A 15,231-nucleotide genomic window follows, 5' to 3' on the forward strand; every position below is an offset into this window, starting at 1 on the left:
TGCATGCATAATCCCTCTAAAATCCATGCAGTCCCAGGCCTGACGGGCCTCCTCCGTGTGGGAGGAAGAGCGAGCTAGCCCTCTCTCTCTCTCTCTCTCTCTCTCTCTCTCTCTCTCTCTCTTCCCTCCCCCCCCCCACCCCCCCCACCCATCCCCGCCCCCCCCCCTCCTGCTTCTGGAACCTCTTGCGTGGTGATGTGTTTCCCCATGGCAACCGCTACCCTTATCTGCATTTTCCAATCCAAGCCTTCAACAAGCGCAAACACGCACACACTGGCCTGCACAAACGCACGCACACACACACACGTGCACACACAAGCAGTCAGTCTGTAGGTCTTCCGATCCCAGTTCCTGTGCGTTTCAGCTGGCTAATGTATTTATCATGACTCTGTGTTTGCTGTGTGTCTGGGAGGCGGCTGTGTTTTTAGGAACAGGAACTCTAATGAACGAGCTGTTCCTGACAAGACGCTGGTTGTTCTCAGCGTGTGCATCTGGCGGCTCAATGTGTGGGAGGGGACGCCCAGCCCCTGGGAAGTATAGCGGGGATACATATAGAATATAGTAACGCTGCATAGAGAGAGCAATGGAGGACGTCCGCTTAGCGTGAGCCTATGTGGTCATGGCGATGAATGGTGAGAAGAACATGAAGTGATGGACATCGCACGTACTCACACACATATGAGCCCGCGCACGCACGCACGCACGCACGCACGCACGCACGCACGCACGCACGCACGCACGCACGCACACACACACACACACACACACACACACACACACACACACACACACACACACACACACACACACACACACACACACACACACACACACACACACACACACACACACACACAGAAAGAAAGACGCATACACACACACACACACACACACACACACAGAAAGATAGAAACACACACACACACACACACACACACAAACACACACCACATTGAAAGTCAAGCCTCCCCTCAAACGCTCTACCATCTCTGCCGTTTTATCAAAGCTTTCAGGGGCTGAGAAGGAGAGATGTGTGAGTGTGTGTGTGTGTGTGCGTGTGTGTGTGCATGGGTCCACTCCCCGCATATGTGTGTGTGCGCACTTGCATGTGTGCATATGTGTGTGTGTGTGTGTGTGTGTTTGCCCACGTGCGTGCGAATATGTGTGTGCGGTGTGCGTGTGCGTGCGCATGGGTTTGCATGTGTGTGTGTGTGTGTGTGTGTGTGTGTGTGTGTGTGTGTGTGTGTAAGGGGTGTGATTGAGAAGGTCGCTGACCCCCCGCGACTGTGGCTGAAATCCCCACGGGTCTAATTCAGCGCTGGAATGGACCCCACAGCGCACAGGAAGATGCCTGCGACATTACAAACACAATGGGCAATTGTGCGCTCTGTTGTGTAGCGTGCAGAAAGCAGCCAGCCCGGGGGGACAGTGCACGGCTTTGTTAGCCTCTGGAACAGAGAGGGGACAGGGGGGGGCGCGGGGGTCTGTTGGTTCAACAAGCCGGTGATAACATTTAACAGTTTGCAGCTCGGACTCCCAGGGCGATATCTGTTTGATTTACATCCAAGCCCATTCATCAACCTGCTCCATTAAACTCAGATACATGACATCTTTTTATTTTTGTTTGTTTTTTTTTGGTCCGCAGGGGCAATTTGAGTCGCGTTTACCACTGTACGGATCAAAGGGGGGGGGGGGGGGGGAATGTTGAGTTGTTTAGCGTAATGACCCGGGTCCTGGAATATTTGCCATGAAACTGTTGAATTCGAAACGCATTAGCAACGCCGTGGTAATATATTATAAATATGTTATGTTATTCCGTTGGCATTAGAGTATTCCAGATTCGCTCTCAATGGAGTCCTCTATTTGTATTCCTTCCATTCCCCCCCCCCTCTATCAATTTACTTTTCCGTACGATTAATTCAACGGAAACGGAATGAATTTCCTGTCAACATTTCCAAGAAAAACATGGGAAAAAGCAACACGTTTACACTCATCTCAGAACTCTCCCAGCGCCCAGAGCTCAGAGCCGGGCGGGTTATTGGACTACGGCTGTCAGCCTCTCTCTTTCTCCCACCGCCTCCCATCACTCTCTCACGGAGCGAGAGGGAGAGGGGAGAGAGACAGAGATCACTCAGAACAAAGCCCGCCTCCCGCACAAGCAGGCCAACACCCTCCAACACGGCTGCAAATGCCACCAAACGCCCCCGACCCACAATTTATTACCTCTTTTCTCCCTTCCCTTATTCAGTGTTTTCAGCGCAGTATACCACATGCCTGGTCCCCCCCACCCCTCACACCACACATGCAGATAACTGGTGTGTGTGTGTGTGTGTGTGTGTGTGTGTGCATGTGTGTGTGTGTGTGTACGGGTGTTTGTGTGTGTGTTTGAGTGTATGTTTGAGTGTGTGTGTGTGTGTGTGTGTTTGTGTATGCGCCTTAGCGTGTGTATAAATAATAATAATATATTTAATTTGTAGAGCACTTTACATTCAGAAATCTCAACGTGAGTATGTGTGTGAGTATGTGTGTGTGTGTGTGTGTGTGTGTGTGCATGTGCGTGTTTGCACGCGCGCGTGTGTGTGTGTGTGTGTGTGTGTGTGCGGGATGGGGGGAGGGGAGAGAGAGAGGGGGATTAAACAGGAGCAACAACAGCAGTCTTTTCATTTTCTTGCGGGTAACTAGAAATGATGCTTTGTGCGCGTCGGCTGCTCCGGGCCTGTGTGTGACAGGTCTTTCCTTGGGCCGCCCTTTTGTGTCCGCCGCATAAAGGCCGGGGAGGAAAAAACACAAGCTGAGCCACTGTGCCGTTGTGGCACCGGCTATTAGTCAACGTGACGGCCTTTGCAGATGCTAATGGGCGTATAGTGTGTCCGGGCCCCCCCACACCGCCCCCCCCCCCCCCCCCCCCCCCAGACCCCCTAACCCTCCGCCACCCCCAGAATGAGACGATCTGATGGCACAAAAGCGTTCTGCTGAAGGTTGACTTTTCCCCCCTTTCTCTTTTCAGGGCCGCTACAAAGTCATTAGCTTTTCTTCTTCCCTTCACTTGTTTTTCTATTTTTCCTCAACCGCACTCCCCCGCTTTTTCTTCTCTGCCTTCAAACCGTATGCCGACGTGAAGGGTGGGTGGGTGGGTGGGTGGGAGTGGGGGGGATTTCCCAAGTGTGGAGCCCCAGGTGATGCACCCCCCCCCCCCCCCCCCCGTCTCCTCCACCACCTCCCTCTCCTCCTCCTCGACTGCGTGTTGCCCACAGGCCCTGTGGAGATGCGGTAACAACCTGGGCTCTTATGAAAGAGGAGAGGCCGGCCTGTCTGGGAGTGCAGGACACCTCCTCACCTCGGCCTTATTAATCAGCCTCCCTGCTCCCCAACCTTGCCTGTAACCCCTCCCCAGGCACAAGTAGCTGCAGCCGGGGCGAGGGTGGGAGGGGGGGGGGGGGGAGGGGTAGTGGCCCTCTGGAGATATCCAGCGATGGGGGCTGTCTGGGCTCGAAGAAGCATTGCACCCTGAGCATAGAGGTCATGGCCCTCTGTAGGATGTGGCTGTAGGGGGTATCAGCCCTAGCATCATCAACATCATCATCATGAGCCCATGGGATGGAAACCACTCCCATTTAACCGCCCTCCCCGAGGGGAACCACCTCACCCGGTGCATTCTGGGTAAGTTGCGTTGCTGGGGTACCACAGCTGGTCTTCCCCAACACGGTAATTATTAGCTTATGACCGTAAACAGTTGATTTTCCAGGTGAGGTACAAGGTTAAAACAGTGGATGCAGTGTTGTGTACGAGACCCTGTTCTGTATGGGGCCAGGAGAGGGTTACTGATGGGTCTTCAACTCCCAGCAGAAAAGGTACTGGGTTCAATGCCCCCAGGTGTGCTGTCTACCTGCCAGGCAAGATGCCTTCACTCTACATTCTCCTTAATGACCTGTTTCTGAATGCCTTCTAGTGGCTTTGGGGCACAAATAAGTAAATACCATGAATGCACAGAGTCCTGGTTAACAAATGAATTAATCAGACTGCATATACTGCCTACCTGTCCGGCTCCCTATGCCTACAAGGCTTTGTGTCCATGTCGGAGTTCCAAGTTTTTGTCGACGTTTTTTCTGGCATCCTCGAGCAAGACACCTTTTTTTCTTACTTAAGGCATGTCCTGAAATAGTAAATAAAAATCGTTGTGGTCACAACATAAAACGTGTACAAAAAGAGCATGACGATGTATCGTTTTTAATTATGTCCATTTTATTTGCACTTTCCTTTAAAACAGATGAGATTCAATAAATAAAGTACATTTGGGGTACACCATGCAAACATGACAATCTACAACATAAAACAAATACAGATTAATTTGAACATTCTCTTATCAGCGAAATAGAAGGATGTCTCACACTAGAGGTTTTACCCAGTGTGAGTGAACTACACTTTTTCCGCCTCACCTCCGCATAATTGGCGGCAAATATATCTATATACAAATAAGCCCCATATACACAAGTGGTGTCCACGCTGCCTTTGAACTCAGGGAGATTAAAGTGAGTGGATAGAGGGACAGAGAGAGAGAAGTTACACAAAGCGCTGATGTTGGAAAGTGTTGAACAGAGAAGCACATCAGGTACCCAGAGTCAGGTACCCAGAAAGAGCTTTTACTCTATAATCACCCCCCACACACACACAAATACCATAATGTACCACACCAACTCTGCTGACATTCCCACAAAAAAGTTCACGTGTGATTTGAGGATTGAGCTTCAGAGAACGTTTTGTGTAATTTAAGCAATTTGGGGTATTTTGCATAATGACTAAATGACTAGACCTCCAACAGTGACGTCTGGAACGGAACCCATTCGTCCAATGAGGACTTTGTTTAGGGAACAGATTGATGGTGGCTGGGACAAACAGATGCATAAAGAGCAGGCAGAGCTGTACTCTTGAAGTATTTTAGTATCCAGATTGTCCGAGTGGGGCATTTAGCTGACTTGTTTAAGCTATTAGTAAATCTATTAAACAGAATGGACTGCTCACCTAAATGAATTACATACGCCATGCTTTTTATAACCACTGGTAAATGAGTAACTTATAAAAAACATTATTGGCACATTATACCAAGTTAGGGGGATATGGTCGTTACTTCAGAGACAGTTTGGGTGGCAAATTAAAGTGCACTGGGCGATGATGATCAGATGTGTCAAATCACGTTTGGCCGTACCTATTGGCTAACTACACGGCCAGCTAAGGTCCTATAGTGGTGCCAGAAGAGTTAGGCCAAACAAGGCGCACACACACACACACACACACACACACACACACACACACACACACACACACACACACACACACACACACACACACACACACACACACACACACACACACACACACACACACACAGAGAGAGACAGAGAGTGGGTCATGGAAGGAATAATTGAAAAAATTTACCACAACCTCATTTATTTAAAAAGGAGGGAGTGGGGGGAAAGGAAGGGAGAGAAGGACACAGCAAAGGGAGAAAAGAGAGAAAGCGTGAAGTCTGTTGACCCTTAAGGAGGTTGGTTCCGTGTCCTTTTCCGTGCTGTTGGCCATGTTGGGAGTCCTCTTGTTGCACAGGCATACACCTTTAACTGACGCACTGTGTAGGTGGCTGGGTGAAGATCCATTGCGGAGACGTTACTCTCCATTCTTTCTATTCTCCCAACTCCTGCGTCCGTTTGATCCGAGTCACACGGGCTGAAGATGTTCACACGATAATCCGGCAAGCAGCAGCATCAACAAAAAAATAAAGAATCATAATGAACAAAATTGAAAAGAAATGCAATGAGTCTGGTGTATCTCTTCTGGTTCTTCTTCTGTGAGTGCAGGGGGGCAGGTTGGGGAGAGCTGGGGAGAGCTGTGCGTTCAGATCGGATGGAGGAGAGGGCAGGGGGCAACCATTTACAGGAGCAGCTGAATCAGTCACCTTAGTTCAGTGCGTTACGTTGCAGTGCACTTCAGTCTACGGCGCCCCTGTAGACCAAACACCGGAGGACATCGTATTAGCAACAGTACGGTAGTACTGGGTTTGGTAGTACGTTAAGTAAAATGGAAATGACACAACAACATACGGGGCATAATAAAGAATTCATATGGATGGAAAAAATAAAACGTCTGGTACATGATATAAATGGCGTAGGCAGAATAAGAATTTCAATATTTAAGTCGCAATGTGTACGATTGAGGCTGTCCTAGTAAGTAGGCAGGAGACTTTCAGAGGTAAAAACTCAGTGAATGTCCTGCCCACTCTGACTGGCGCTGCAACTGTTTGACGCTAATTAGCGTAGCTCGGTGAACTGGCCTGAGTGGGGGGGGGGCTTTTGCGAGGGTTCACAGTAAGATTCTTGTAAACATAAGAGGTGCAGTGTGATTCTTTGGATAAATATTCAAATCTATCTCAATCAGCATTAGCTCCAAATATGGTCATGTTAAATTAGGCTTCGAGCTAGTTGTTATGTGACACATTGAGACATTCAATCTTGAAGAACTTAATAACTCATTATTTCTGACTCTTTTCCAATTCAGTTTATAAATAATAATTTACTATTTGAAAAGTTAAATCCCCCCCAAAAAATTGGACTTGAATTTGCCGTGTATTTCATCTTATTACCGACAGCGGTGCGTTCGGACACCACGAGTGATAAAGCTGGTCTCCGGTGTAGAGTTGCCTCTGAACTCTTGGTCAGAAGCCCAGATGCTGAAACACATACCTGGCTCTCCTATTTCTCCTTGTGGAGCGCTTCGATGAAGGCTTCAAGCTTCTCCTGGATTTCACGCACTTTCTCTGAAGAGGGAGAAGCACAGGCAGCCAGGCCACAAGGGGTTAATGGTGGAGCCACTCAGATGGTTCCCATGTATCAAACTTTAATATATAGATCGCATTTCATATTAAAATACAGCTGGCTTACTCGTAATTTAGGTGTGCGCGTGTGTGTGCGCGTGTGCGTGTGCGTGTGTGTGTGTGTGTCCTTTTTTCAGCTGTGTCAAAGTCCTTCTCTTGAACCATTTAATTATTCATCATTAAAAGGTTGTCAGGTTTAGCTTTAGTTTTATCCTGGCAGTGGATTCAGAAACATGTCATCGATGAGCCGGTAGGGGTTAGGCATGTATCTAAAGGATGCACGCAGATAGACTCAAAGGACATTGGGGAATCGGACCCTGTTGTGTTCAAACTGGGAAATAACCTTCCACGAGAATAAAGCCCATTTCAACACAAAATACCAGATTCCACCCACAAACATCCAGTGTTTTTCAGGGTCCGCCCTGCGTTGACATCGCGTGAACTGTTCACCGTGCGATCGTCCGCCTGGACTCCACAGAACGTTAATCATGTGACTCGTGCGTGTCAAACCAAGGCCAGCTGCCGCCCGCGTTTTATTGGATTTGTTTTGGAGTGCCCAGGGGCTTGTGGGCATTACGGCAGAACTGTTTATAATACACGACAGGGGGCTCTGCAACAAAGATGTCAAATAACAGCTCTGACGCACACAGCCCAAGAAGGTTCTGCCACACACACGCCCCCACACGTGCACACACACACACACACACACACACACCTTCACCTACACACCCACACATGCTAACTGCCGCGGCTATTGTCCTTCGCCTGATGGAAATACCTCTTCCTTAACCACAAGCATCATCATCATCATCATCATCATCCCCCAGCAGATGGTCCCCCCTCATATGTGACGGACAGAACCTCCAGGCAGGACCTCTTTACACTACTTCTGATGAAGAGGGTCTGAGGTAGGGCTGTGCAATTAATCGAATTTCGATCGCGATATCAATTTTGGGGTCAAACGATCTCCAAACTCGTATAATCGAGTTGAAACGATTAATTTGACATTTTCCATTTTAAAGTAGGCCTAGAGAGTTTATGAAAGTTTATGAAAGAGACGCGCATGCGAAAGCATTCAACGCGGCGAGAGGGAGTACAATCTAACAGGCGTGCTGCATCAGGAAGTATGCCGTTGGCAGGAGGCGGGACATGCCAGTGAACCGCCAATCAGCAGCATCGACTGTTGACAGACATGTTGGAGTAGACCTACCGCGTGGAATCTAAAGTTTCAGTAACGTTACAGTTTGATGAACGATAACAAGCTCCTATAGCAGACTTTAACTAAGAGTTCTTTAAGGCAGAACTGCCAAGTACATCTTGTATATGTATTTCTGTTTAACAACAATATGATTTTTATTAGCCATGTGTTTGTTATGGCTTTGTGACTTTTAACTTTGCTATGGAGAAATGCTGGGACCGTTGTTCTCTAGACATTAAATAGGTTAAGTTAATTTTGGATACTTGTTTCTGTGATATTTGATTGTCTTAATATATTGTATTCATGAAATGTTTTATAAAAATCAAATGTTAGATTCAGAATGTTGTGGCAGACAGTACACTTACACACGAAAAAGGTTTTATTTTGGATACTTATAATATACGTGTTTCTATGTCATAATTGATTGTATCAATAAATGCATGTTTTCAAACTCAAAAATAATCGTTTGAATAATCGTGATATCAATATTGACCAAAATAATCGTGATTATGATTTTTCCCATAATCGAGCAGCCCTAGTCTGAGGGATAACCTCTTTCCAGTTAGATTACACACCACATCAAAGCTTGGTGTATCCTCCCCCCCCCTTCCCAAAGATGGTACGTCCCTCCGAGGCACGAGTTTGACGGAGAGAGGGAGATACCATAACAACAACATTCCACATGAAAGAGGGGGACAAAAAAATTAATGAAACACAGCCAAGAGACAGTGGCAGCTCATGCGTACGCAGGTCCCGGCGACCAAAAGATAAATAAAAAAAGGGTTAGGACGCACGTCCGTACGACATGTAGCGTCACACGAGACGGAGTCTGCCCCGCCGCCGACGCCTCTAATCGCTGATCAAACACCGGTGGGCCCTCGCGTCCCAGGGAGCGGGACTCACGGGGAGAAAGGGAGGCGGTGAATGGCGTTGCCAGCTGCGCCGCAGAAGCCTGGCTGGCTCGCCCTCCTCCTCCTCCTCCTCCTCCTCCTCCTCCTCCTCCTCCCCGGCCTCAGCCCGGACTAATCTGTCTGGATCCCCACCAAGCTCAAACTCAAACAGCGGCTGTGAATAAGGACTGAACGCCGTCTCCCCGAGTGATCACACGGACGCACGAGATGCGCAGGAACGCGAACCCCCTGCTGCGGCTCGCTCTTCCTGGGACGCGGTTAGGGTTCGTGCATAGAAGCGAGAAAACAGACTTCTCTAGATCTCTTCCTTTAAAAGCAGCGGGGGAAGATGTTACGGACAAAACCGTGTTGTCGAGTGTCCATTTCGGGGATGCCCATAGGTAGGGGGGTGTGCGTGCCTCGCAGGGTAACCGAATACGGGGGACTGGAGGGGGGCTTGAAGGGGGGGTTCGTGTGCGGGGGTCCTTTGATGCAGAGTTATCCCTTTCCCCCTGATGGATGAAAGGCACATGGCAGCCTTTCAGGAGGGGGGGGGGGGGGGGAAACACACGAGCACGACCGTACTGTATCTGTGCACAGTGGAAACCCCCCCCACCCCCCCTACAAAAACAACCCCGCCAAACACACTGAAACATTAGCAGCACTGGCACACCCCAGCAGCGTGGGGGGGGGGGCCGGAGACCCCCTACATAACCGGGGGAGCGCACACAGGGGTCTGAAGGCTCTCAAGAGCCCCGACACAGCCCCCCAGGAACACAGGCGGAACAAGGGACCGAGCGAGACGCCTACAGTCATTCAGACGCTAGATCAACATCTCAACGGGCAATCCCGACAGGCATCAACAGGCACGTTTATTAAAAGAACGCCATCCCACGCCGAGACACAATTACCGTCCTGGCAGAAAGCATTATGACGCTGTCGTTCCGTCTCCACCTTTCTCCAGACTCACACGCCCCCGCCCCCCCCCCCCCCCCCCCCCCCAAACCCAAACCAAAGGCAGGTGGCAGAAGGAAGGAAGGAGAAATCCCCCTCTCTTTGATACTCTCTGTAACAGGCCCGGGCACAATGGCGGTGAGATTACACCCCGTAATGGAGGCATTAGAGGGGGCAGGCCAGAGATAGCACTTCTCCCCGCACGCCACCGCAGCAGCAGCAGCAGCAGCAGCAGCAGCAGGTGTGGGGTGTGAAACCCAACCCCCCCCCCCCCCTGCGGTAACCTCAACCCAACGCCCACCGACCTACCACCCCCCCCCCCCCCCCCCCCCCCGCCCCCCCCTAACCTACACCCGTACAGGGCTCCGCTCAACGGAAGCCTTCCGGTGCTTCACCTACGTGGGTAGGAGATGGGTGACCCTCCTCGCCGATCTGCCCGAGTTAAGCACGGAAGGAGGATGAAGAGGATGAGGGAGATGATGAAGGTTGTCATCGCTATAGACACAACGGGAAACCCCCAGCTCAAACAGAGGTCGGTCTGAGAACATGTGAAGGAAGTGCAAATAGTGGACTGGTCACGATGAGGCTACGGGGACGGAGGGTGGCCGGATGCATCGGGCGGGGCCCAGCCATCAGGGGATAAGGCGTTCAGATAAGGGCCCAAAGCAGGGTTCAGCGTTGCCAGATTGGGCGGGAAATCTGGCAACACTGGCAGGGTTCATCCCGGGTCACATGCAGGGCAGAGGTTGTTGGAGAGGCGGGGGGGGGACACTGAAAATCCCTGGGAATGGCCGGGAATCCCTCACAACAGGTGGGGGAAGTGCAGGGAAGCTGTCAACACTGTTCAACCCCGTCCAGTGGTGAACAGTCCTATTGATTTGTTGGTTGAGATGGGGGGGGGGGGGGTACAGTTAGTAAAGTCAGAGTATGGGGACAGCCGTGGGAATCGAGGGCCTTAACCATGGCAGTGTAACTAACCTCATGCTCCACGATTATTAAATCATGTTCATTCTCGTAGCGGATGCACTCGGTCGCCCTCTACGACAATGGACTTTTATTCACCGATTACACCACATCACTTGACCGCTGTAGAACACTTTTAGATCATAATCAGCAGATCCAAGAGGTGGCCCGATCGCGGGTGATACGTCTCTCTAAGCGATACATCTGAATGTATGAGGATGGTGGCTCTCTCGCCCCCTTTATAAAAGGCATTCCTAACGACATTAAAATGAGGCCGCCACAGCTTTCACGGCAGCAGGGAGACACGGGTACTTGTGGAGAGCCAATATTCCGGGGGGTAGAGAGTGCTGTGAGAAGCGATATATTTATGTCCCTCTCCTGCACCATCTGTTTGTTTCCCAAAGACGTTGGTGAGGGAGGGACGGAGGGCCACAACAAGCCTTTTCTTCACGAGAGCCCCTGCGGAAAAGGCAACAAAAAGAAAGTGAAAGAAAAAAGTAGACAGTCACCATTGGCCTGTGCCTTAGCAGGGCTGGAGCCGCGGGAGCAAGGGATCCTAAAACCCCTTCCATTTAGCAGCCTGTTTACCTAAGAGATGAGCCCCCAAACACGGCCATTCAGCCGCCAAGCCCCTTTATCTCGTCATGAATATTCCCATAATCCTCTGGCCTCTGTCCCAGAGAGGCCCATTCTGGAAGGTGAAGGGGGGGTGGAGGAGGTAGCGAGGAGTGGGGGGTGCCGAGGGGACTCTCACCCATTCAGAGTATCTCTCTCTCTCTCTCTCTCTCACCCCCCCCTCCCTCCCTCCCTCCCTCCTTCCTTCCCTCCCACCTCCTCTTTTCAGAGCGTTCTCTCGCCTGATCTTCACATGAAATGATATCTCACTCACGCCCACTCTGCAGAGTCCCTAAGCCTGGCTGCTTCTGGCCTCAGCCCCCCCTGACAAGGAGCGCGCCCAGAAGGAGAGCGGGCCCAAACGGCCCTTGATTGACCCGCTGTTCAGACGACCGGGGGCTGCCAGGTGCCTCTGCTGGACAAGCGGGGATCTCCCGGAGAGAGAGAGAGAGAGAGCTTAGGGCAGTAATGGCTGCTCTCCTGATTATGAGAGGCATGCGTAGAGTGAGGGGGGGGGGGGGGGGGCGGTAATGAAAAGGTGGCAGCGGAGAAGACACGGGGAGCCGGTATTGGCTGCGCACTCGGCGCTGAAAGCCCGCTCCAGACGCGATGGGTTCACCGCCTGGTCACCGCGGGGGTAGAGCTCTCGCTCCCGACCTGTCATCGTACGGAGACTTACCTTTTTTTATTTTTTCCGCCTCGACCGAGGCCACGGCGAACGCGGGGACGACAAATGTTGAAGCATCCGCCCCCCCCCTCTTACCCCATCCTTTTCAAAAGTTATCTCTTAATGTAACAAACAGAGGACTCCTCCTCCTCCTTTTCCTCCTTCCCGCCGGTTGATTTGTCACTGGATCTGCATTGTCACGCTGTAAACGTGACAGGGGGGGGGGGCGGCCGTGGCGGGGGCCGATGCGGGGCCTCGCCGAGCGTGGATGTCGACAGCCCGGTGGCCCCGGGAAGTGACGGAGCCATGAATCAGCCCGGGGGAACAACTGGGAATCCCAGGGCCGCTTATGTCCATAGCAGATGGAGGAGGGAGAGGGGAGCGTCCCGGCGTGGGGAGGGAGCGCAGGGCCTGAACGGCGTCGACACCCAGAGGGTTAAGGGGAGGTTATGGTGAGAGCACGCTGCGTGCAGATGTGTCGAGCAAGGCAGAGCGGGTTGGGGTTAACACAGCGGTCTGTTGACTGACTGCAAATGTCTGGCAGATTCAAAAGGGCAAAAATCGAGGCCTGATCTATTCGACTATTATTGTGTATTAAGTGACAACGTTAGTATTTAAGTGACTCAGGGTGTAGCATCACCAACATTGGTTTGGATGGAAACGAAGGGAACGTCTTCATAAGAAAGCAATCTTTTAGGGGTAAAAAAAAGTAAAAAGCACGCACAGCCTGTTACCTAACGCAGCCATCTTTATCTGGTTAAAACAAATACAATGAATAAATCTATGGGAAAAAAAAAAAGGACGACACAACCCTACAGTTGGAGACAGCGAGGCTACACTTGTAACCCAACGTAAATTAAAGACAACCGTCATCGGCGACTCACGGGGATGTAAATCACCTTTAGTTGGCCGTTTGAGGATTTCTCGGCCTCACCTCTTGCACTCCAGTGGAAGCCGACGCTGGGTCTAAGTGGTGATCCATCACCAGGGGCCACATGGGCCTGGGGGGACGGGACGGGACGGTTATGGGGCTGACATGAGAGCTCTGAGCTCAGATCCTGTTCATAATCCAGGAGGAACTCCCCCCCCCCCCCCCAGCCCTTTACTGGCTCAGCTCACAGGTGTTTGGGACTAGCCTAGGTGCCACTGGGACCGACTGGGAGCCATTGGGAGCGTGAAGCCATGCCAGATAGGCAGGGGGATATTGTGCGAGGGAGGGGGATGCATCTGCTGTCCACGGACGTCCGCACCGTTTTGACGCGACACAGAGGGGGGAGGGGCCAACCGACGTGGAACGACGAATAGGCTTACAAGCACAGGAGTACACAAATCATTGTCAAGCCACACACACACACACACACACACACACACCACACACACACACACACACACACACACACACACACACACACACACACACACACACACACACACACACACACACACACACACACACACACCACACATTAAATTAACATGGACTGCCTCAACCCTTTAGCAATTCATGCAATAAACGCAATTCCGTGTGGCTCAAAAGTTTGGGGTAGCGTTGACATTCTGTCAATGAGCGGGCTTAACTTTCAAATCAAATAATAATAATAATGATATCGTGTTTTCATTCCCCAAGGAAGAAAGCATGCAAACGGGTAATGGTGAGAAGTGGTTCAATTTGGCCCAATCCAATCCAATCCCAAAAGATGGGATCATATTCCTCCTTTAAGTTTTTCTGTCAGTTACCTCACGCTCCAAGGAAATACTTGCCACGGTCCTTAAAAGAAAATCCATCATTCAGGGATCAGTTACCTCCCCCTGGTTGGATTTAATGTTAGAAATGTTCTCTCATTAGCGCAATCCTAGTATCAAATACATTGGCTTACATTTGAACAGAATGTTCAAGCAGAACACAAATCTCCTGCCCTTATTGACCGAATTTACTGCAAGATACGGTACTGAGAACATTATGCATCAGATAAAAAGAACAATGTCAAGGCTGTTTTTGAAGCAAGAGACGATTTTCCGTACAGTGCCCATAAACAATAAAGTGTTTTTGTTTCCTGATGCTGAAGTATCATTGTTAATGACGAACATTTCGAGGGCAAGGGCATGGCACGAAATGAGTCAGTTGATACAAATTCTGCAATGGATAGTTTTTCACCATAACTGTCACAGAATGCAAGGTTTTCCCATTAGCTCATCCCTGCCAGCCCCTTATCACACAGATAGAGACAGGGGGAGAGAGACAAACAGGCACAGAGAGAAGGACAGACAGACAGAGAGAGAGCGAGAGAGAGCGAGAGAGACGGAGGCCGACAGACACCGAGAGAGACGGAGACCGACAGACAGAGAGAGAGACAAACAGAAAGATAGAGAGCGAGAGAGAGAGACAGAGAGAAAGCGAGAGACAGAGAGAAAGCGAGAGACAGAGAGAGAGAGAGAGAGAGAGAGAGAGAGCGAGAGACCGAGACCGACAGACAGAGAGAGAGGGAGAGAGCGAGAGAGTGCGCTAGAGGATATGCGATGGGACAGGTCTCTTGGGATCCTGCTGTGCTGGAAACAGATGGAGAGAAGGTGAGGCTCTCCTTCCATCACACACTTCATACCACTTCCTAGTTTCCCCACACTAACCGTCTCTTCGCCCTCTCTCTCCCATCGCTCTCCCTCTTCATCTCCCTCTCCCTAGAGGGTGAAGGACAGGTCTGCGTTCTGCGGTTTATCTTCTTGTCAACACTCCCCTCGTACACCCCCTAAATACAGTTCCCAGAGTGGAACTGTACTGGCTTCACTTGCCATTTCTGCTACACTGTGAGCAGTGAGGTTGGACGTCAGCAAGCAGTTAGCTTAACTGCTTACTGACCCCTGCTTACTGTCAAATGTCCAAACTTTGTCGAATGTTTATGCAAAACATTTTGTTTCCTTCTTGGTTGACAACAAAAAATAAACATCCTCCACATGCTGATTATTGATGCATGCAAACTACATTTCTGAGTGCTTAGGAAAGCGCTAATATGTGTACAAGACATTATTATTCATAACAGAAATACTTAATTTCAGTTATGAATAATAAAAGAGATCATAGTCA

The 15,231-nt window shown here is 50.4% G+C and overlaps 1 protein-coding gene across 6 annotated transcripts in view; it reads right to left on the reverse strand.

Moving 5' to 3' along the window:
• Positions 1 to 4,221: 4,221 nt before the first annotated feature.
• opa1 (OPA1 mitochondrial dynamin like GTPase) overlaps positions 4,222 to 15,231 on the reverse strand; it is a 50,351-nt gene continuing 39,341 nt past the window's right edge. For all 6 annotated transcript variants that reach the window (XM_060067889.1, XM_060067888.1, XM_060067887.1 and 3 more), the window contains 2 exons: positions 6,735 to 6,808; positions 4,222 to 5,997 (listed from right to left, as the gene is read on the reverse strand). In XM_060067889.1, coding sequence (XP_059923872.1) covers positions 6,744 to 6,808 — 65 coding nt within the window. In that variant the 3' untranslated portion in view covers positions 4,222 to 5,997; positions 6,735 to 6,743. The remainder of the gene's footprint in view (positions 5,998 to 6,734; positions 6,809 to 15,231) is intronic.

The sequence above is a fragment of the Gadus macrocephalus genome, chromosome 12 (assembly GCF_031168955.1).
Source record: "Gadus macrocephalus chromosome 12, ASM3116895v1".
Lineage (NCBI taxonomy): Eukaryota > Metazoa > Chordata > Actinopteri > Gadiformes > Gadidae > Gadus > Gadus macrocephalus.